The following is a 23,109-nucleotide window of genomic DNA, read 5'->3' on the forward strand; positions in this document are numbered from 1 at the left end:
ATTTTTTCATGGCTAATGGGACTAGGACCAATATTCTTAAGCCAGATGGTTTCATTGAATCAAGTAATGTGGTAATATACTCGATCTGAAAAAACTCTTTAACTTAAGAATTGACAAAATTCTTAAGGCTTTTGGCAGATTTCCAACTGATTCTGAAGTTGGACTGCTCTGGTGCAAAACTATTTAGTCTTGCTCCGGTTCTGCTTCTGTATGTACAGAAGCAGGAAACAAATAAAAAAATTGAATAGTGAAAAAAAACAGACTTATGAAAAGACTAATGGTGGACCCATGAAAAGACCTTAACTCGACTTTGCTGGTTATTAAAAGACTAATGCTGGACCCATGAAAAGACCTTAGCTGGACTTTCTTCGTTATGAAAAGACTTTAGCTCGACCCATGAAAAGATATTAGCTCGACTTTTACTAGGAACCTCGACCGTGTAATTATAGTCAATATTGGCCCCCCCCTACTAGACTTTTAAAGTCTTTTCATAAGTCGAGGTCTAGGCCTGGGTTACTTTCTCGATTTTGCTTCCTGGAACGAGGACCTAATCGAAAAAACATCCGAATTTTCCTTGTACAACTAATTGGCAATTATCTTTTGTGCCTATTCGATCTTCGTTCAGATCGTGGAAATGAACACGAAGAATCCTCCGATAACGGTAATCGTGCTTTTCCGTCTGGCATTTACGATTTCTTTTCAGTAGCAAGGCTGTTGGCAGCGGAAACGACCTTATCTATTTCGTGGTTGCTGCAACCACGAAATAGATATGATCTCGTCAGTAAGATATGATCTCTCAGGGATGGTACCATCGTCTAAAAGATCATTTTTTAAAGAAAAAATTGATTTTTTAATCCCCGAGTTTGTTAATATCTTTGATGATGTTGTGATAAATTATCTACCCAACTGCGCTGCAAAGGGTGTTGAATTCGTTGTTTTATGTTCGCATATTCTTAATCTCTGTACTATTGCATGTATTGAATGATAAAGAATGAAATTTTATCGAGTTGAACTCTCATTCATGACAATTGTCTTTTAACTGTTTTGATGGGTCTTTCTCATTTTTCCAATATTTCAGGAATTTAAATTGATCCAGACTTATTTATCTCTGAACTCCATTTTTGTAAATATATGTTTATAGAAACTTTTTCACATTAGGAGCAGACGCTTTGTTAAAAATTTTCGGTCAAAAACCGAGTTTTTGAATATCGGTCAATAGCAGTAAAAATCCCTGTCAATATAAGGCCACCAGTAGTTCTGTGCGGGAAATTTCTTTGAGAAGCTGCCTGATTGTGTAGAATGTAAATCTTTCAGCACAGCCTACTTTATCTCTTTTTGATATTGATATTCCCTCGTCAAAACACAAACCTCCAATCTTTACATTCAAACCTCTCAAGAGATTGCATTTAGAGACTGTTCTCTTTCAGTCGTTGTTCACAGCTTATGACCACACACTTCAAAACCTCTTTTATTATCGCGTCCTTCCCCGTCAGTATGACCAACAGGTTTCGGCTAAATATCTAGCCAATCATAGCCGACGGTTTCTGACTATCCTCTGAGACATTCAGTGAATTTATTCACGATATTGTACCCGTTGATGTGTTTACACTTCCTGGAGTTGTATCTGCAGGGGAGGCGTCTGATTCCAGATCTGTGGTAATTTTCACTCACGTGAGTTTATTATTTTGTAGATTTAGCTGGTGGCATGATTTGATTTTTGATTCATTTGATCTTATTTGATTTTTTTTTGAGATTTTTGATTGCCAAAAAATTGTGAGTGAAAGATGAGTGGGAGTTAATATTTATTGTTTTTGTGCTTAATTGAGGAATTTCAGCGTGATTGCTTAATTTCATGTCAAATACAGAGCTTGTTGGACCTAAATTTTCACGAAGATTACGTTCATTGATTCGTCACTTTTGCAACGCAACTACACTAATGTTAACTGAGAAATGATTCCTATTGATATGAGAATTATGTTCTGCGGGATTTGTGTCTTGAATTGAAGTGGAATTTTACAATGCAAGCGTCTTACATGATTTTTGTTGTGCATTTATTGGAAGGATTTACTTATGACGCCAATGGTGATGTTGATTTAAAGCTCAGAACTTGTGGTGCACTTAAATCTCTAGAATTTAATTAATTTCTAAACCAGTAGGAAATGATCCCGTCTCACTATCCAGATTAACATTTTTTTTGTAAATAGTGATCAGATAAACCTGTTAGATTCCTAATTGTTAACAATTTAGTTTTTAAGATAGGTTTGAATGAATATGTGACTTTTGAAATAGCTTCAACTACGAAATGTTTTGGCGTATGTAAAGTTCGTTTCAGCTTTTGTGAAAGGGATACGAGAAATACAGTCGAAAGTTGCATAATTTATTGGATATGTTTTTTTTTTCAAATTGAGCGTATTGGCCCTATATCACCGATGACCGTAAAAATTTCACCATAAAGATACTTGAAGTAATCAATTGACCAACGTTTTCAGAGATATTTAAGTCGATTAACATTGCAACGTCTTTCGGTAGAGAATAAGAATCTGGAGGCAAATGCTATAAGTTTCCACTCATTTTTGCCAATTTGTTCTAATGCCGCTCGAAGTCCTGGTCGGGAAGAGTCTCATTTTGCTCTCACTTCAAATTAGGATTAAAACAACAATTTTCAGTCCTCGATGCAAATATACGCTTAAATTTAGCAAAGTGCTTTTCAAGCTCTTTAGGAGATCGTAAAGAGTGGACGTAGAGAGTGACAAAAGACTGCTAGAGTAGTTATGATTTTAGTTAAGTAATGGATTCTGTTTGAAAATGGTCTGAATCGTTTAGGGTTTTTTGTTGTGGAATTGCTAAATCTGCAGTCGTCTTCGATTCGAGAGGAGAAATACCAGTTTGAGGAAATTTATGTCCAAGCCACTCAATTTCAGTATGGCGAAATTACAATTTGGGAGACTGATTCGCAAATTGTCATAGTCTAAAGTTTCAAGAATCTTTTTACGTGTTTTAAGAGTTCTCTTTTTGATCCGGTACTCTCTATTTTGATATCGTCTAAAGAAGAAAGGGTATTTTGTAAACCAACAAGAGCACAAGAGCAATAGTCCATTGCTTTTTGAAGAACTGCACGGATATTTATTTTGTGCGAAATTTTACGTGCAATATTGCATTTAACGCAGTCGGCATGTGTGCTCTTTCATCTTTTAGGTTCAGAAAAACCACAATTTCCTCAAAAACTTGCATTATTTTTACAAAAAAATAGCTCATAAAATTGGAATGGAAAAAAACTCTGTCATAGCTGATGGGACTAGGACCAAAACACTTAGCTAGCTGGTTTTAATGAAACAAGTAATTTGGTAAAATACTCTAGCTGCCATAACTCTTTATCTTAAGACTTTACAAATTTCTTAAGGCCTTTGTCAATGTTTTCCAAATGTTTGGACCGCTCCGGTGCAAAGCTCTTTAGTTTTGCACCGGTTCCGCTTCTCTATGTACAGAAGCAGAAAAAAAGTGGTTTTGATTTGTGAAAAAATTAGACTGATGAAAAGACTAATGGTGGACCAATGAAGGGACCTTATTTAGACTTTGTTGTTAATGAAATGAGTAGTGATGGACCCATGAATAGACGTTAGCTCAACCCATGAAAAAAATTTAGCTCAACTTCAACTAGGAGGCTCGACCGTGTATTTATAGTCAATATTGCCCCCCTTACTAAACTTTTAATGTCTTTTCAAAAGTCGCGGCCTTGGCCTGGGATTGGTTGAATGCAAAACTAATTTATCTTAAGAAATCAATAATTCTTAAGATTTTTTGGCGAAATTCCACCTATTTTTCGGAGGTGGATTGCATGTTGCAACTCTATTTTGCTGTTGCTGGTAGGTCTTACACGTCTACAAAAAAATCATAGAAAAGTTAACTCTTAGTAATCCCGCAAACGGCGATCCTCCACTCATGAAAAGACCATGCTCAATCTATTGAATTACTATGCTCGACATTATTTTATTAAGAAGAGACTTTACCTCGACTTTAGTCAAGAGCTGGACTGTGTATTTATATTGAACCCCCTCCCTACTAAAATTATAAAGTCTGTCCATAAGTCAAGGTCTAAACCTGAGTGAGTGTTATCACCCATGAAAGGACTCTCCAAAAAAGCGTGACGATTTTTTAAGAAATGAAGAGCAAAAAATTGAAATTTCAAATTTCAATTTTATCTGATCATTCGCGTGTTTCAAGCTAACGGCGACTTAAGTTTGCGAAAGGAAAGTGGACTACCATCACCGGAGTGTCGTCGGTGACTATAACATCACCATTATTTGCCATACTGACATTAATCTTTTTTTCAATAAGCCAGTCTTTTGTCTGACTCACCGGCAGTTCTTTTTATCATGAAAATAGGATGCTTTGTTTTAACTTTCTTAAAACAGATCGAGTTCAATCAAAGCATGTGGGGGGTGGTACATGGGTGGGGGTAGGTGGATGAAGGAATGAGGTAGGCAGACACCTTTTTTTGCAATTTTTTTCAAGAAATCAGAAACCCGTTGCTTGCAAGAGAAACTTGAAAGAATTGAAAGTAGAAAATTAGAGCGTAAAATGAACAAAAATCGAATAATATCAAAGCTGATTTCAGCGCAAAATTATACATATCAGATCAACGCTAATTTCAATGCAAAATTATGTAAGGTTTACTCTAAAAAACGCCAAAATTATGTGAAACGTGAGGTTAGAACCCGATTTGTAAAGCGTGCGGTTCATAAGAAAAGTGAGGTTCTGTGCCACAGTTGTAGAAGAGGCGACAAATAAGCAGGAGTTCAGTGGTTCGAGTCCCATATCGAGAATTCTACGCGTTGACTTCATTTAAAATCGATTCCAAATTCAACGCAAAATATATAAGATCAACGGTAATTTCAACGCAAAATATATAAGATCTGCGCTATTTTCAACGCATAATATGTAAGATCTACGCTAATATCAACGCAAATCTTGTAAGATCTCTAAATTCAGAGCAAAATTATGTAAGAGAATTGCGGAGAAATTTCTGACTTGTCGACGCTATATACCGCTGATCTTACATAAATATGGCAAAATTCCTCGGCCTGGGTAGAGCACTCCTCGGGGACATAGAAATTTGCATAAAGATAATAAAGGTCAACAAAATGCCTGTCGTGTCTGCCCTCTCCGCATGAATCCCAGCTTTTGGTGGGGTTTGAAAGGCTCATTTACTCTTTCATTACTGCTCAAATTCCGCTAATTACAAGCACCTTATCCTACTCAAATTCCGCTCATTTCTTGCACTTTTTTGCGCTATTTTTTTATGTTTGTCAAAGATTCCACTCATTCCGGTCTAAATCCACTTATTCCAGTCATCTCGCACTTTTTGTGCGAGATTCGAGTGGACCTCCAGAATAGGGTAAAGTCGTAATTTTTAAATTTTCAAGGGTATCTGTTAAGAGGTTCGTTTTAGTTTTTTTAAAATTCTCTCCGCTTTTTTCTTTTAATGACTGACGTAGTTTAAGAGTGAAATGAAATTTCACCTTAACGTCACCAGTTGATGGGCATCGAATGTTTTTAATTTCTTCCAATGCTGTGGAAATTATTGGCTCTACCGTCAGTGGGTGCAAAAGTTTTTCCTTTAGCGCCTCTTTAAAACTTTTAAAAATTTCGTATATTTCATAGAATGACTTCTTGGCCGCGTTTAGAGTAGCCAAACTGACTTTTTTTTTGCCAGTTTCATGTTTGGTGCAATGATTTTTTTTTGGTGGTTCAAAAAATGGCAATTCATAAATTGTTCTTTTGCAGAGAAAAAAGTCTGAATCAAATTGAAAAGTTGGTCCAGTTTTGCTTGACAAAATGGAACTGTTTCGTAAATTTTGTTTTGCCAATATTGGAAAAAAAAATAAATTGCAGCTAGTTTTTTATCATTTCATGGAACTGATCAAAACAAACCAGTTCTTCTTTAGCTTTCTTAGTGTTCCCCTTGTCTCCCGTTGTGTCCCGTTGAGATCCGCAAATTTATGCATGTGCTACGCTTAGAAATGCAAAAATATGTAAGATGTACGCTTAGAAACCTCGTATGATCTACGCTCAGAAATGCAAAATTACGTAAGATCTAACTTCAGAAAAACCAGTATTTTGTAACTTCTGCGCTTAAAAAAGCCAAAATTATGTAAGATTTGCGTTTAAAAACGCAAAATAAGGTAGAATCTGTACGCTCGGAAACACAGATCAACGCTCACTGTAAGTGATATTTTCTTTCCAGGGCATTTAGCACACATTTAACATAAATTCACACCATTAAACGCCAATTTTTCATTTTTTTGCAGTTTTATCGTTGACACCTAGGCTCTGGTTGAACAAAAAATGCAACTATAGAATACGATATTTCATAAACATTGAATCTTTTGGCAACCCTTTCAGTTTTCGTCCAATATGTTAGGTTATTTGAGTAACAAGATAAAGGTGATGGAGTTTGAGCGGGACTCCCGACTTTGGTAAAGTCGTAATTGAGTAATTTTTCAAGGGTATCTGTTTTCAGCTCCATTTTGATTTTTTTCTTTCCTTCCGCCTTTTTCTTTTAAAGGCTGACTCAGTTTAAGAGTGAAATAAAAGCGCCTCGATTTGAGCTCAGTGGTTCCCGGATGCTTCTCATTTCTTCCATTGCTGCGGAAATTGTTGTCTCTTCCGTCAGCCAGTGCAAAATTTGTTTCTTCGCACCTTCGTAAAACTTCATAAATTTTTGTAGATGTCTTGAAATGATTGTTTTCCGGCTGTTAGAGTCGGCAAACAGCCTTTTTGTAGGCTCATGATTGGTGCATTGATCATTTTTTTTCCGGGGGTTCAAAAAATGGCAATGCATAAATTGTCTTTTTTTGCAGATAAAAAAGTCTGAGTCACATTGAACATTTGGTCCAGATTTGCCAAATAGAGTGGAACTATTTGCTAAATTTGGTTTGGACAATAATGGAAAAAAAAAATAAATTGCAGATGCTTTTCGTCAATTCAATAAATTGGTTCAATCAATTTAGTTTTTCATTAGGTTTTTTAGTCTTCCTTTTGTTTAATTAACAAAAACATAGATATAGTTTGCTACTTGACATGATTGAAATTAACGGTTTTGCAGATAAAAATCACCGGTTCTTAGTGAAAGTTAACAGTAAAGAGCGAATTTTGTTTTTCAAGAGAAACTAGATCAAACCTTTTGCTAGATTTAACGAAAAATTTAGAATTCACAATTTCCTTTATTTGATTTTTTTTTGAAAATTTAGTTGTTGGGAGGATAAGTTTGGTATTCACATTTGCCACACACATTTGAGGCTCAATAGGTCTATAAATAAACTCAAGTTTTGATTTAACTAAACTCCAGAGTTGGCACTTGGACAACAAAAAAATCACAAATGATAACGCTAACATTGTGCAGGATCTACTCGTGGAAACTGCATAAAAAGCCCTATGCTTAGAATCGCCAAAATTAATCAAGATCTACACTTATATATTCGGCAATATTCGGTAGGATCTGCGATAATAATTACAAAATTAGGTTAGATCTAAGTTTAGATACACAAATGTTTGTGTTTAATCTACGCCTAGAAATGCAAAACTTTGTGAGATAAACGGTTAAAACGCGAAATTAGGTTGGATCTACGCATAGAAATGCAAAAATCGTTAACATCTACGCTTAGAAGTGCCAAAATTACAAAATTATTCAAGATCTACGCCTAGAAATGCTAAACTTTGTAAGATAAACGGTTAATACGCGAAATTAGGTTGGATCTACGCTTAGAAACGCAAAATTAATCAAGATCTACGCTTAGAAACGCAAAATTAATCAAGATCTACGCTTAGAAACGCCAAAATTGTGTAACAATCTCCTTGCTGAAACGCCAATATTATATCCGATGTACGCTTCGAATCAAAATTAGGTAAGATTTGCGTTTAGAAACGGAAATTTAGGTCAAATCTATACAATTAGAAACGCAACTTTTTTAAGATCTGCGCTTAGAAATAGTGATATTTTCTTTCCAAGGCGTTAAGCGTACACTTAACCTAAATTCACGGCATTCAACGCCAATCTTTCATTTTTTTGCATTTTGATCTTCGACACCTCGGGTTGAACAAAAAATGCAATTATTGAAGACGATATTTCATAAACACTGAATCTTTGGCAACCCCTTCAATTTTTGCCCGATCGTAGTTTATTTGAGTAACAAGATAAATGTAAACAAACACCCATAATACCAGACCTTGAATCAGTTTGAAACAAATATGACAAACACATTGAAACCCATGCCTCGAAACTTGCACAGTTTAGGTTGCTCGCAATAATTACAACTCAAAACAATGGCCTTTGTTAACTTTGTTTTAAACAAGCTTCTAATATATTTTGTATTTGGAGCTTTCGCATTATCACTTGGCGAAGTTCCAACATCTAGTTATAAATCAAATTATACAATTTATAACTCATTACATTCTCTAATAATTAATGGAGTGCAGTCGAATTTTCGACCCTTCTATGCTAAATTGAAATATTTGACTGAATTTTTCAAATATCGATTTTGCGGAGCAACAATTATTCACCAAAACTTTTTTCTTACAGCTGCTCATTGCGTATTTTGGTGGGACGGTTAGTCAATTATTTACTAAAAGGCCTCGTCCATGTCAAGACATTTTTCATGTAATTATGCAGGAAATGCGCACAAACTAGCTGATTGTTGCTCATAAATAGCTGATTTTGCGAAAATGCAGCTAGGTTTACATGGAACAAATTTCAAGTCTTGAACAGTACTTTTCCAGTGAAATACACGTCTTGAATTGAGAAATCAGTACTGATCACGTCTTAATGAAGTCTTAAGACTTGTAATGACATGCCAAGACTTTCTCAATACTTGTCAAGTCTACGTTAAGTCTTGTCAAGCCTTCAGTCAATTCTTTTCCACGTCTTGAGTTTTAAGAAGAAACTATATATCATTAATGCAATTAAAAATTAGCAAAAAATGGTAACTTTTTTTCGGAGATAATTGCTAATCTGGCCATGATAGTTCTCAATTGAGCAAATACTAACTTCAAATGTCCCATATATTTCTCCGAAAACAATTTGTTTTCCATTGGGCAGAAAGAAGTGGCCACGACCAGTATCTTTCGGCAATATCAGTCTTTTCTCTATCAAGTGATCTTTGCAGAAGTTCTCATTTTGTCTTGTGCTTATTTTTGCACTTTGTAGATCTTCTTAGGCAGGCCACTGCAAGTACCGGCCTTCTTTCTTTACCAAACAAAAGTAAACCAACAATAAAAACTGTGCTCAAAACTTGACCCAAGACTTTTGAAGTCCTGGGCAAGACTTGCACAAGACTGTCAATTCTCGGCCAAGACTTGCTTAAGACTTTTCAAGTCTTGGCCAATTCAGTCAAATTTCTGGAGCGTCAAAATATCAAGGAGCTTTTTTTTTGAGCAGTTGAGTACAGTTTGAAAAAATGAACTGTTTTTTGTTATGACTTCTTTGATAGCTGAAAGCCAGTACGTAAAGCAACCCCTCTCTGTGTGCGAAGCCCATGGCATTATATCCTCAATCAATAAGTACAAATATAGAAAGTCATTCAGCGGTGGAATCGAAGGACGGAAAATGCATGCGGGAAAATTCCCCCACAGAAATATGGAGAACAAAACTACACAAGATTTATAAAGTGAAGTCGAGATAACATTCATCCGACCACAAAATGTCACCTTTGACAGAAATTTACTCTGGACTCACAAACAACAACGCGGGGAGGCAATGGAGCAATTATTTTCATCATTGAGGTCTCTAGCAAAGCTTTTTCAACTAGAAACACGAACAGGACGAACTGATACGAGACATAATTACTGCAAAACTGATCAACCAAGAGATCCAAAGGTGATAATAAAGACCTTTCTAGCCCCAAAAAAGTCCCTAGAACAAGCGATGAGTACAGATCTTGGAATAAGAAGTCAGCTGGCTATCCAATCAAAGCACCCGTCCGAATAATCAAAAACACCATTCATCGGTCGGCAAAAGATCATATTAGAAATCTCAAGCTCACGCTACCACGGCTCCAGAAGACAATCATCGACAACATAAGGAGCCGAGGAAAAAATAGGTACACAAGTAACAACAATAAGCCGAGTAACCACAATCGCAGAAGCTGTGGTCAACCTTGGGGCAAAAACCACAGAGCAAAACGTCAAGCTAAAGGAAAAACGTACTGTAACAAGCCCAAACACTCTGCAAAGATATCTAAATCACACTTAAACCGCCAACAGTCCCGGTGTTCAACCAATGAATTTGACAACCAAAGTATCGAACAATAAACGAAGGGCATCACTATGATCTCACTAGACCCCGACATTATTCGAAGTACAATTATTATGCACAGGAAAAAACGGTAAACATAATAGATTCAACGGACGACCCATCAACACCGTCCGGGCTATATATACAACAAGAACACCGCAAAATTTGGGTCATGGTCAACTCGGGGAGTTCAAGCAGCATTGTGTCCGAAAAGGTGCCAAAAGACTTAGAAGCAAAAAACAACAATACGTGGTGGAGCCGAACAACAAAACCAGCATAGCTACGCAGACACACCAATAACCCCAACAAGTGCTTTGGAACACTGTACTGCGACATTGAGTGAAACTGTAGGAATTATGACGGGCAGAGATCGTAGTGTTACTCAGCAACCATAGTGGGGCGTCATAGTAGGGAGAGACCTATTCAACCCTCTTGTTATCCACATCAAGCAATAGAACTCCCCAAAATCAGAAAGTAAGAACATTAACTCAATCAATTTACGTTCAACGTGCCCAATCAGAAGTACACCCCTGTCCACCCGTATACCCCTACACCTAGAAAAGAAAGTGCCAGAGGAAAAAAAAACAGTTACAAAACAACAGTCACATAACAAAACTAGGAAAAAGTAGCGACAAGTTTTATATCTCTCAGAAAGTCGTTACTCTCAAACAAGAGAAATCGATGAATCTAGCAATGGACTCAAAAACAATGGATAAAGCAATCCCTAAAAACAAATACCAAATACACAACATCGAATGCCTGATAGATAGTATAGCACAAACTATCACACAATCGTCCCACGAAGGAGAGGTGTTAATCTCAATAATCGACCTACGTTACGCATACAACCAACTACACCTAGATGAAGATATCGCAAAGCAAGCAACTTTAATATAATAGGCGCACAAGTCACAGGAACATATAGATTCACTGCAGGATTTTATGGCGTAACAGACACGCTGGCAGAACTTCAAAAAGTTGTAGACTAAACATGACTCAACCTAACAGAACATTGAATGTTTAGATGATATAAAAATAGTCACAACAGTAGGAATCAAAAATCAAAAGGAAAAACACCTCTAAAACTTAGACAGAACGAACGAAAAAATAAACATCGTTAGAGGCCACTTTGCCAAATACTCAAATACTCAATTCTAAGAAGCGCACATCACCTAACAAAATTCATACTTAATATGGCAATCGTTTGCCAAGATTTCTTGGATTTATTCCAAAAAAGGTCAAAATACAATTGGAAGAAAAAAAAACTATCAGGGTTTTCAAAAGCAGAAACCGGGATTTAACCCAAAATACACAATACGACATATAAGGTAGGATTAGAGTCAAAACGGGAGCCTCCAGAGCAGAATTAGGAACACAGAAATATGGAGAACAAAACTACAAAAGATTTATAAAGTGAAGTCGAGATAACATTCATCCGACCACAAAATGTCACCTTTGACAGAAATTTACTCTGGACTCACAAACAACAACGCGGGGAGGCAATGGAGCAATTATTTTCATCATTGAGGTCTCTAGCAAAGCTTTTTCAACTAGAAACACGAACAGGACGAACTGATACGAGACATAATTACTGCAAAACTGATCAACCAAGAGATCCAAAGGTGATAATAAAGACCTTTCTAGCCCCAAAAAAGTCCCTAGAACAAGCGATGAGTACAGATCTTGGAATAAGAAGTCAGCTGGCTATCCAATCAAAGCACCCGTCCGAATAATCAAAAACACCATTCATCGGTCGGCAAAAGATCATATTAGAAATCTCAAGCTCACGCTACCACGGCTCCAGAAGACAATCATCGACAACATAAGGAGCCGAGGAAAAAATAGCTACACAAGTAACAACAATAAGCCGAGTAACCACAATCGCAGAAGCTGTGGTCAACCTTGGGGCAAAAACCACAGAGCAAAACGTCAAGCTAAAGGAAAAACGTACTGTAACAAGCCCAAACACTCTGCAAAGATATCTAAATCACACTTAAACCGCCAACAGTCCCGGTGTTCAACCAATGAATTTGACAACCAAAGTATCGAACAATAAACGAAGGGCATCACTATGATCTCACTAGACCCCGACATTATTCGAAGTACAATTATTATGCACAGGAAAAAACGGTAAACATAATAGATTCAACGGACGACCCATCAACACCGTCCGGGCTATATATACAACAAGAACACCGCAAAATTTGGGTCATGGTCAACTCGGGGAGTTCAAGCAGCATTGTGTCCGAAAAGGTGCCAAAAGACTTAGAAGCAAAAAACAACAATACGTGGTGGAGCCGAACAACAAAACCAGCATAGCTACGCAGACACACCAATAACCCCAACAAGTGCTTTGGAACACTGTACTGCGACATTGAGTGAAACTGTAGGAATTATGACGGGCAGAGATCGTAGTGTTACTCAGCAACCATAGTGGGGCGTCATAGTAGGGAGAGACCTATTCAACCCTCTTGTTATCCACATCAAGCAATAGAACTCCCCAAAATCAGAAAGTAAGAACATTAACTCAATCAATTTACGTTCAACGTGCCCAATCAGAAGTACACCCCTGTCCACCCGTATACCCCTACACCTAGAAAAGAAAGTGCCAGAGGAAAAAAAAACAGTTACAAAACAACAGTCACATAACAAAACTAGGAAAAAGTAGCGACAAGTTTATATCTCTCAGAAAGTCGTTACTCTCAAACAAGAGAAATCGATGAATCTAGCAATGGACTCAAAAACAATGGATAAAGCAATCCCTAAAAACAAATACCAAATACACAACATCGAATGCCTGATAGATAGTATCGCACAAACTATCACACAATCGTCCCACGAAGGAGAGGTGTTAATCTCAATAATCGACCTACGTTACGCATACAACCAACTACACCTAGATGGAGATATCGCAAAGCAAGCAACTTTAATATAATAGGCGCACAAGTCACAGGAACATATAGATTCACTACAGGATTTTATGGCGTAACAGACACGCTGGCAGAACTTCAAAAAGTTGTAGACTAAACATGATTCAACCTAACAGAACATTGAATGTTTAGATGATATAAAAATAGTCACAACAGTAGGAATCAAAAATCAAAAGGAAAAACACCTCTAAAACTTAGACAGAACGAACGAAAAAATAAACATCGTTAGAGGCCACTTTGCCAAATACTCAAATACTCAATTCTAAGAAGCGCACATCACCTAACAAAATTCATACTTAATATGGCAATCGTTTGCCAAGATTTCTTGGATTTATTCCAAAAAAGGTCAAAATACATTTGGACGAAAAAAAAACTATCAGAGTTTTCAAAAGCAGAAACCGGGATTTAACCCAAAATACACAATACGACATATAAGGTAGGATTAGAGTCAAAACGGGAGCCTCCAGAGCAGAATTAGGAACCGTCTAGAAAAAGAAACAGGTAACCGCTGGGAGACCATATCTTACGCCTCGCGATTCTTGAATGAAGCAGATAAGAGATATAGCAAAACAAACTGAAGCTTCCAGGAATCGTATGAACCTAAAAAAGCACTTCAAGCATTACCTATACGGACATCATTTCACCGTACAAAAAGACCATAGAGCAGTCCGTTTATAGTATGACAGATTAATCCCACTTCTTTTCAGCATCAAAATATTAGACTAGCGGATTTTTTTCCTGAAGTGCCTCAGAACCTTTTAAGCCAACAAGTACATACGACGAAAACTTTGTTACCGACCAAATATATGTCACATGTGAAACCTTACAAATCATACGAAAAAAAGCAGACCGAGAAAACAACATAATTAAAACACGAAATCAAACAAGTCTTCACAAACGATACAAACATTAACACAAATTTTACAGAAAAATAGTTAAACGAAAACATAGGTGAGAAGATTTTAACAATAGAATCGTCCAACAATTCCAACAAGGAAAAATAAACAATTCAATTTCTAAACTTACCGCACAGCAGCCTACTCTGTTTTAACAAACAATTTACACTAAGCCAATGAATAGTTCAAACACAGAACAAGGTAACATAACCATCAATTCCTCAACAAAAAAGAGCCTTATCATTGAAAAAATATTTGAGCCCAACTCCAACAACAACAATCAATGACCCGAGGAACAGCAGGTATCGGAAGTCCTTACTGTGGGTTCAACACACAAATAATTGCATTGGTGATAAACCGGGACATTGTAACTCACAAATGAGAGATTGCATACGCACAGGAGACGAAAGGAGACGCCAAATGGAGGAGCTCGTGTCAGCGCCGGCTGCATTCTCCTCAACATTAAGCTGGCTATCCCCAATGCTATGAAGGTATCGGTGATGGACGTTCTTCATTCAACACACCTAGGAGCATAGGGAATGACCGAACGTGGTCAGAGACTCTGGTTGTTGTTCGTCAACCAAGACTTAAATAATGTCTTTAACCCTGTTCCGAATTCCTTAAGAGATTAAAAAATATCGCAAGAAAACCTAATTGGAAACCCTTTTCCACCGTGCTCGAAACCAAACAAAGAAATCCAATAACACTTGGACCCATATTCAATGGAAAAGGGATTGAAATATACTTTCTCGCTTATAATGACCGCTTCTCAAAAAATCCCGCTCCTGAACTACTGACTGCTGCAAATGACCCTAAAATAGAAAAGGTCCTCAAAAAATACATTGCCCGACACGGAGTTCCCCATAACATTAGACGAGACCAGTGCTTAAAAGATAATAAGATCCAACAATTATTTCTGCGCATTAATATCAACCAATTCTAAGTTCCGGCTAACAATGATCAGCCAAATGGCCTAGTCAAATGGTTTATACCAACAGTCAAACGATGATTAGGTTGCATTAGGTTGGACTGAAATCAGAGATCATTCATTATTATAAAAGCGTTACGCAACATGTCATACGAATTATGCACTTGTAGAATAAAAACTCTAAACATTCACCATTCGATGTATATTACGGTAGAAAAAAGATTCTAACATTTGCCAAGAACATTACTAAATCTAACGAAATTAATTTAAGTTGCTCATTGAAATACTATATGGAGGAATTCATCACGGATGACAAATGGTACAACGATGACTTGAAAAGCGATGCCGAAGTACAGGAGAGCAAACGCAGGAGGTTGAAAGAAGCTAGAGAGGGCGAGAGTGATTTCCCGGTAATGTTAAAACTTTCTTCGGCAACATTCGAGGAACCACTGCCCAGAAGCAGCCCAAGACTACAGCCAGCAAGAAAGGCCCTGGCGGCATCTTGGAACCAATAACAATTGCAAGGCATATACGAAGCCATAACCGAGGGAGCCCCTCTTGACAAAACAACAGATTTGATGCCAACAATAAAAGTCTCCGGACCAAAAGACACTGATCTGAAAAAAACCGATTTAGCTCTATTCAGCCACACGAACAGAAGAAACTCTCCTAATCAATTTGAAGCCAGGACGACTGTCAGAAAACATTATGCGAAATTCATCCAAAACATGGAATCCCACGCTCAAGAATAGAAATTTAAAATTATAGGCGAACGATTCAATCGAAAAAGAGACACTCGATAGTCAAAATCAGCTCAGAACATAAAGTCCAAACTCTCAAAATTAAACACTATCAATATCCCACACAAGAAAAACTCCACGAGAGCTCCAAGGAAGAAAAAAAATCAACCACCTCATCAAACAGACCTTGATTTCCTCAATGATTCAACGGACGACGAACATCCCTCCAAGAAGAAGAGACTTGCCGCCAGCCTCACATCGTTCTCCCCATCAAAGGACACCACACACGCACCTGCCTCTACAGCTCAAAACAAATCCCTGATCTTCCGCTCCACCTGGAAGAGACAACAAGGGCAACCGTTATTACATCGCAGGATGACCAAGGGTACAACATCTGACAATGTCAACGCAATATTTGTGGGGGATCAAACAATACATGAAATAAATTTTCATCCTTACGAGAATTAAACCCCAAGAATTTTGGAACAGCAGAAAAAAACATTAAAAACTTAAAATTAACTTTAGCTCTGTTCCCGAGCTAATCAAAATTCGGATTTAGCCTAATTTTCCTGTTTATCTATTAATGCAAATTCAATTGTACACTTTTTGTATACCATAGTACTTAACATGTACCTTAACAAATGCCTATCATACATGTTTCGTAAACTTTCTGCCTAAAGAACGAAAAGTGGTACTAGCGTGTGACACTAATACCATCATTGCAGTAAATTTTACTTTTTTACATGCAGTACATATTTGACATTTTTCCATTACCAGGAATCAATCTACCAACGATTGAATAAAACAGTAAGAGGTAGCTGACCTTGACTGCGGCTAAAGCACTGAAAATGAACTGACCCAGTGCAGTTCTGCCTTAGGGGTTAAATTGAATAGTTATCACAGAACCTGTTCTTCACTTAGGCGAATTTCGATAGTCCTCTCGAATAGCGTATAAAAATTATCATTATTATTACGATTATTATTATTATTTTTTTATTTTTATTACTATTATTGTTATTATTATTATTATTATTATTATTATTATTATTATTTTTATTGTTATTATTATTATTATTATTATTATTATTATTATTATTATTATTATTATTATTAGTATTATTATTATTATTATTAGTATTATTATTAATATTATTATTATTATTATTATTATTATTATTATTATTTTTACTATAATAATAATTATTATTATTATTAATAATACTATTATTATTATTTTTGTTATTGTTGTTATTATCTTAATATTAGTTTTAGTATTCATACCATTTTTTTTTCATACCATTGTTTTTTGTAATTACTATTATTATTGTTATTATTTTTATTATTATTATTATTATTTTTATTAATGAAATTATTATTATTATCCTTATTATTATTATTATTATTATTATTATAATTATTATTATTATTTTTATTATTATTATTGTTAGTATTATTATTATTATTATTATCATTATTATTATTATTATTATTATTATTATTATTATTAGTATTATCAATTTTTTTTGAAATTGTTAGTCTTATTATTTAAAAATAGTACTAATTTTACTAGGAATGGTAGCAATTTTTTTACTGTTTTTACGGGTCTATTCCATATTACTATTTCTATTCCATATTGCCTCGGCGAGGTGTCACCGCCATACAACGCAAAATTATGTAAAATAAGCGGCGAATGTTGAAAATTTTGTAAGATAAGCGGTGAATGCGGTGAAATTACATAAATCAGGCGGTGAATGCGATGAAAAAAACTTTATCGCATGGTAACGGTGAAATTAAGTAATTTCACTGCTGAATTCAGCGGTAAACTTACATAAAATCACCACTTTTATAAAGTGTTCAAACAATGAAAGATAAGAGGTTAATGCGATGAATTACATATATTCACCACTTAGCTTAGTGGTTAACTTACACATTTTCACCTCTTAGAAAAATTGTTAAAATTGTGTGAGAACAACAGTGAATGCGGTGAAATTAAATAAATTCACCGCTAAACTTAGTGGTGAAATTACATAAACTCGTCGCTTGGAGGCTTAGAGAAAAGTGCTAAAATTACGTGAGATCAGCAGTGAATGCGAAGAAGTACCACAAATTCCCCGCTCAACTTAGAGGTGAATTAACATAAATTCACCACTTATAAAACAATTCGAATTGTCTTTTGTTCAACGAAGTTAAAATACATTTATTAAAAGACGCACGGTTTACTTAAGAATAATCCTACATATTTTTGAAAGTTTTTTAAGTGGTGAATTTTTGTGATTTCACCACTAGAGTAAGCAGTAAAGTTACAACAAATCACCACACTTCAGCGCTAAATTTTTGATTTCACCGCTAATCATACAAAAGTTCAATGCTTATGTTTTACAAAAAGTTGTGTGAATTTGATTTAAATTCAAAACTAATATGCAAGAATTTAGTGAGAAATAGAAAAAGAAGTAGCTGACATGCAGGAGGTCAGATATTCGAATCCGTGCAAGGAGGGTAACTTGTAGTAAGCGTAAAATGTGGTGAATTTTTGTAAGTTCACCGCTTATTTTAACGGTGAAATTAGATATTTTCCGCATTCACCGCATTTCCTCGCAGAATTATCTACGAAATTTGCGGTGAAAAAAACAGCTCTTCACGGCCTATCTTACATTTTTGTTCGATTTTTTCTCGACCCGGTATTGTTCCATTTTTAAGGTTATTTTTATTCCATTTATTTTGAAAAAATAGAATTTTGTAAAAAAGAAAAAAGCTTGTCTCAGACACTAAATATGTTTCAGAGAGTGAAATAGTTGTTGAGGTGGGTGACTTCTCGAAACGAAACACTCCCAAAACAACGTACCATATTGTCCAGAAACTGATTTGTCCCGGGTAAGTAAACAAACTTCCATAACTCCCATGGAACTTGATTTTTGAAAAATTAAAGGAAACAATTAAAGATTCTTTTACGATTAACGCTTATCAAACAAGAATTCGTACGAATTAATCTGATTCGCAGAAATTCATATGACCAGCTGAGAAAAAGGATTTCCGCATCCGCATAAAAAAATTTTCCTGAGAGTGAAATATTGAGAAACTGGCTTCTCAATTTTCGATGTGGTTCAGCAATTTAAAACAAATCCTGTTCGTTTGTTAAAAAGCCTAATAATCTAATTATAACAAAAAACTTTACAGTATTTCGAAATAAAGGCAAATTGGTTTACTTCTCGCAAAATATTGTTAGTTTTTCATCACAAGATTGTTAATAGTTTTCTAATGATGCTAAAGAGCTTTGAAAAAAAACATTTTTTTTAGTTTCGCTATGTAACTCGCGATATGTTCTCAGGAAAATGGTGATAATTTAGCTTACAAATGAGTCTTAAAAAATTACAATGGTTCAAGTTCTACTGATGAAGCTCTCTCATTTTTATGCAGACTAGAAAACTAATAAGTTAAGAACCAGTATTAGCGGAACCTTGCTTTAAAGCGTACATTTCCACTTTTTTAAAGATCAAACACAGAAGATTTTGTTTTCGAATAACGTTCAAATTTTCACAATTTTTTTACACAATTTGCAATGAGGTTATTCTGTGAAAGACGCGCAATTGCTGCTAGCTCTAGGATTAAAAGTTTAAACATGACAAAGAGGTATATAAAAATTGAAAATTTTAATCAAGCGGACCATAAAGGTTATAGGCGTGTAAAGTTATAGACAGTAAAATACACGAGTTCAAATTTTCTTTCAAAACGAAAATATCAGTTAGTTTAACCGTTATGAAAGTTTTTTGCTGGCATGAACAACATTGATAGGAGTCTTTTACTGCAGTCCACGGTTGCATGGTCAGGTTTCCACGGCAGAAAACAACATGCCAACTAATTTGAAACAAAAAAAGTTTATTCAAATAATACGAATATGGATACTCAAAATCAATCTCCTCCAATACTAATTTCGGATTGAAAGACAAACAGAACTTTTGCAACTACCCATGTCGCGACTCATGGGAACAATTTACTCTATGGTATGGCTCCCAAATATTTGCTTATAAAATGCTGAAAAAAGATTGCATTTTTTGTATTCGATTGATGACATCCGTGCTGTTTTTTTTGTCATTACTGTCCACGATTGATGTATCACATTTTCAACGCAAAGAGAAATTACCCAAAGGGAACGACATTGAGAATGTTGTTTGCGAAACGCAAAATGCCCTAAAATTGGAAAATGTAATATTTGCAACCTAATGGGAAGTGGTTTGCTGTGGTTTGCCCTAAAATTGGAAAATGTAATATTTGCAACCTAATGGGAAGTGGTTTGCTGTGGTTTACACACACCAGATACCTCATAAAGTGATTCATTTTGTCACAATTATTTCTACTGAATTACACAATAAATTACAAACGTTTGCACTACTTTACTGCAAAATTTGATAAAGCAATAATTCTGAAAAATTGCATAATTGCGAGGTAATACTTCTGAAAGATTACATAATTGAAAGTTTATAAGAAGGATTACTTAACTGAAAGGTAAGATTTCTGAAGGATTACATAACTAAGAATTAAAATTTTTGAAGGATTACATAACTGTTAGCTAAGTTGTGGGCTGGTTTTTAATTCGGCTTGTTTTTACAGTTGCTTATTGCTTTATTTGCATTAAGGCATCAATGAAGACGGCTTTCGCGACGCATTCTTTTGATTTCAAATTCTCTGAAATATGGTATCGGAAAATTCCAAGTTGTAGAGTTCGTCCGCGTAGGTAAACCCTTGCCGGCTAAACTCCTCATCTGATAAATTCAAGATTGATCAATTACATCTTATGTTCTTATACAGCATGATACGGGTTTGAAAAAAGCACCTATGCTTGGGAGGTGTGAAAGTTATTTGCCCACGAAGTTGGGGGCTAGGGGGCACAATATCTCCACGACGAGTGGCGAAAGAAAAAACTTAGAAAGATTATAGCTCCTGGAAGTTTGATATCTAGTATAGGTATCAATCAATTAATTACAAAACTAGCAAAACCAAAACAATGAAATAGGTCGAGTGAAATTGTTCTCGCCGAACAAAGTGACAATCATAAGAACAGATGTGCCATGTAATTTCGCATATTGGAAATTATTCCCAGGCAGGGTTCTTAACATCGCCCTGAGGTCTGCCTACGACAACACTAAAATGTGAACAAATCTTTTATAATGATTATGCGATGGTTAAAATAACGTGTCGGAATCACCTGCGCAAACTGAGTAGTTATCTTTAGGTTTTCATCAGTGTTTGAAATAGTTTTCACTTTTTTAGCCCCGTTTTTTTACCCTCTATGAGTTCACCCGGAGTTTAGTTCCCTACATTCGTTGTACAATTAACATTAAACATAAGGATTATGCTGGGCCGAGGAAAATGTTTCGAGTGAAATGATGCATAGTCACACACCGAAGCCGCCTCTGGTCAGACCATTTGGGTCGCACAACGGGGTACAGTGCAACCCAAATTAAAGAGTGGAAAAAGATAGAGTTGCGAGAGCGACTGGTCAATGTTCGCACAAAGGTCTGATAAGAGGACAAAGTCTGAACATAGTCTAATCATAAGTCGCACTAGAGCTTGATGGCAACCCGTCCCGAATTCCAAGTGTAAATCAGTACTGGGCAATTGTAAATGCAAGTCGCCCATTTAATATAATTTGAAATTTACTTCTTTCAAGCGTATTTTAACGGCGCAAAATACAGCTTTCCAACAGTTGCGGTGGCGCAGTGAGGAGAACAAGCATCTAGGAGGGGGAAGATCGGTGGTTCAATCCCCGTACGGAACTTTAGTTTCGTACTGGCCTAGACTTACCAAGTTTTGGCCAAGTCTGACAAGTCTTAAATGTGTTCTGATCATAGCTCTGAATCAGTATTGATACTTAGACTTGGAATTAGACTTGCCCAGTACTGATATTGACTGGGCGTTATGTACGGGAAAGCGGTGAAATTTTGATTAGACCTATTTTTTATTACTTTTTTTTATTGTTGACTCAAAAGCACACCTGAAAATTTTCGCAACAAATATTGGTAATAATTGTGTGAATTAGTTTTCCCTAATATTATTAAGATCTATTTAACTTATGTTCAGTACTGTGGTTTGCATTGGCATCTTTTACACGATTTTGTGGTAATTTGTACTACCGTACGAACTTCAAGTGTAAATCAGTACTGGGCAATTGTTAATGCAATTCTCATGTAAAGTAAAGTTTATTTAACCGATTGTTGAAATAACAGAATTTTATGATAAGTACAATACAAATTTGTCAACCAAACAACCGGTAGGGACAACGAACGAGCCATCTGGCTCTTCATAGTCGTTGCCCTTAGACTCCCATGTAATATACTTTGCTCGCTTTCTCGCTTGAAATTTGCTTCTTTCAGTTATATTAACGGCGCAAAAGAAGAAGTTGCAACAGTCATGGTGGCGCAGGAAGGAGAACGAAGGTATAGTGAGCTGGAGATGGTGGGTTCGATTACCGTACAGAAATTTATTTTTGCATTTGGCCCAGTCTGACCATTGTAAAATCAGACTAAACGCAAGTCTGACAAGTCAAAAAAGGTGACTTGAATCAGTCTATTGAGAGTTGCATTTATACTGGCCCAGTACTGAAACTCACTGAGAGTTAGGTACGGGCCTGTATTAGAGAATGGCCCGATCAAAGGGCAAAGTCTGTAGGATTGTCTGATCACAGGAAATAGTGAAAAATTTGGTCGCACGAATGTCTGATCACTGTTTGCTATGGTCTGGCGTTGTTTTGGCAGAGACAGCTATAGTTGCACAAAATTTGAACTATTCGACGTTCGCACGAATGTCACTTCGATCTGAGAAGAAGGGACGAAAAAATGTTTTAGAAATTTGAAATAATCAAAATATATTTTTCTCATTTCAGCTTTGAAATGGGCAATACGCCCAAAAACGACTTAGCTCTTCTCAAAACCGACCATGACATTTTGGGCGCCCAAAGCAGTCTTCTAAAAATTTGTAGTGAGGACCAGTTTAACGAGAACCCGATCCATGTAATGCTGGGAACTTGTGGAATGGGATCTGTCATTACATCCAACAAGGATCTATCATATCCGGACACCCTTAGGGAAATGTATCTAAGGTGGGTCTTCTTTTCATTAAAGTCGGTTGCTATATATATATATATATATATATATATATATATATATATATATATATATATATATATATATACAATTTGGCACAAACGAGAGGCCCACTAATTTTGGTTGAAATTATAAAGGCATTTTATATTAATAACACAAGCGTGAGAGCGTTCCAAAACCGATTGTGCCACATTTGAGCCATTATTACCATATTACCCAGGCTAAATTTT

The 23,109-nt window shown here is 35.9% G+C and overlaps 1 protein-coding gene across 3 annotated transcripts in view; it reads left to right on the forward strand.

Annotated features, from left to right (window-relative positions):
* The first annotated feature begins 8,295 nt into the window (after positions 1–8,295).
* LOC142348760 (myeloblastin-like) overlaps positions 8,296–23,109 on the forward strand; it is an 18,440-nt gene continuing 3,626 nt past the window's right edge. Inside the window, exons 1-5 of one of the 3 annotated variants that reach the window (XM_075400254.1) lie at positions 8,577–8,605; positions 18,381–18,479; positions 18,563–18,653; positions 22,151–22,213; positions 22,660–22,875. In XM_075400254.1, coding sequence (XP_075256369.1) covers positions 22,188–22,213; positions 22,660–22,875 — 242 coding nt within the window. In that variant the 5' untranslated portion in view covers positions 8,577–8,605; positions 18,381–18,479; positions 18,563–18,653; positions 22,151–22,187. Of the gene's footprint in view, positions 8,606–18,380; positions 18,480–18,562; positions 18,654–22,150; positions 22,214–22,659; positions 22,876–23,109 lie in introns of all 3 variants that reach the window. The other 2 variants (XM_075400252.1, XM_075400253.1) reach the window with 2 other exon arrangements.

This window comes from Convolutriloba macropyga, chromosome 10 (assembly GCF_964194025.1).
Source record: "Convolutriloba macropyga chromosome 10, txConMacr16.3, whole genome shotgun sequence".
NCBI classification, from domain to species: domain Eukaryota; kingdom Metazoa; phylum Xenacoelomorpha; order Acoela; family Convolutidae; genus Convolutriloba; species Convolutriloba macropyga.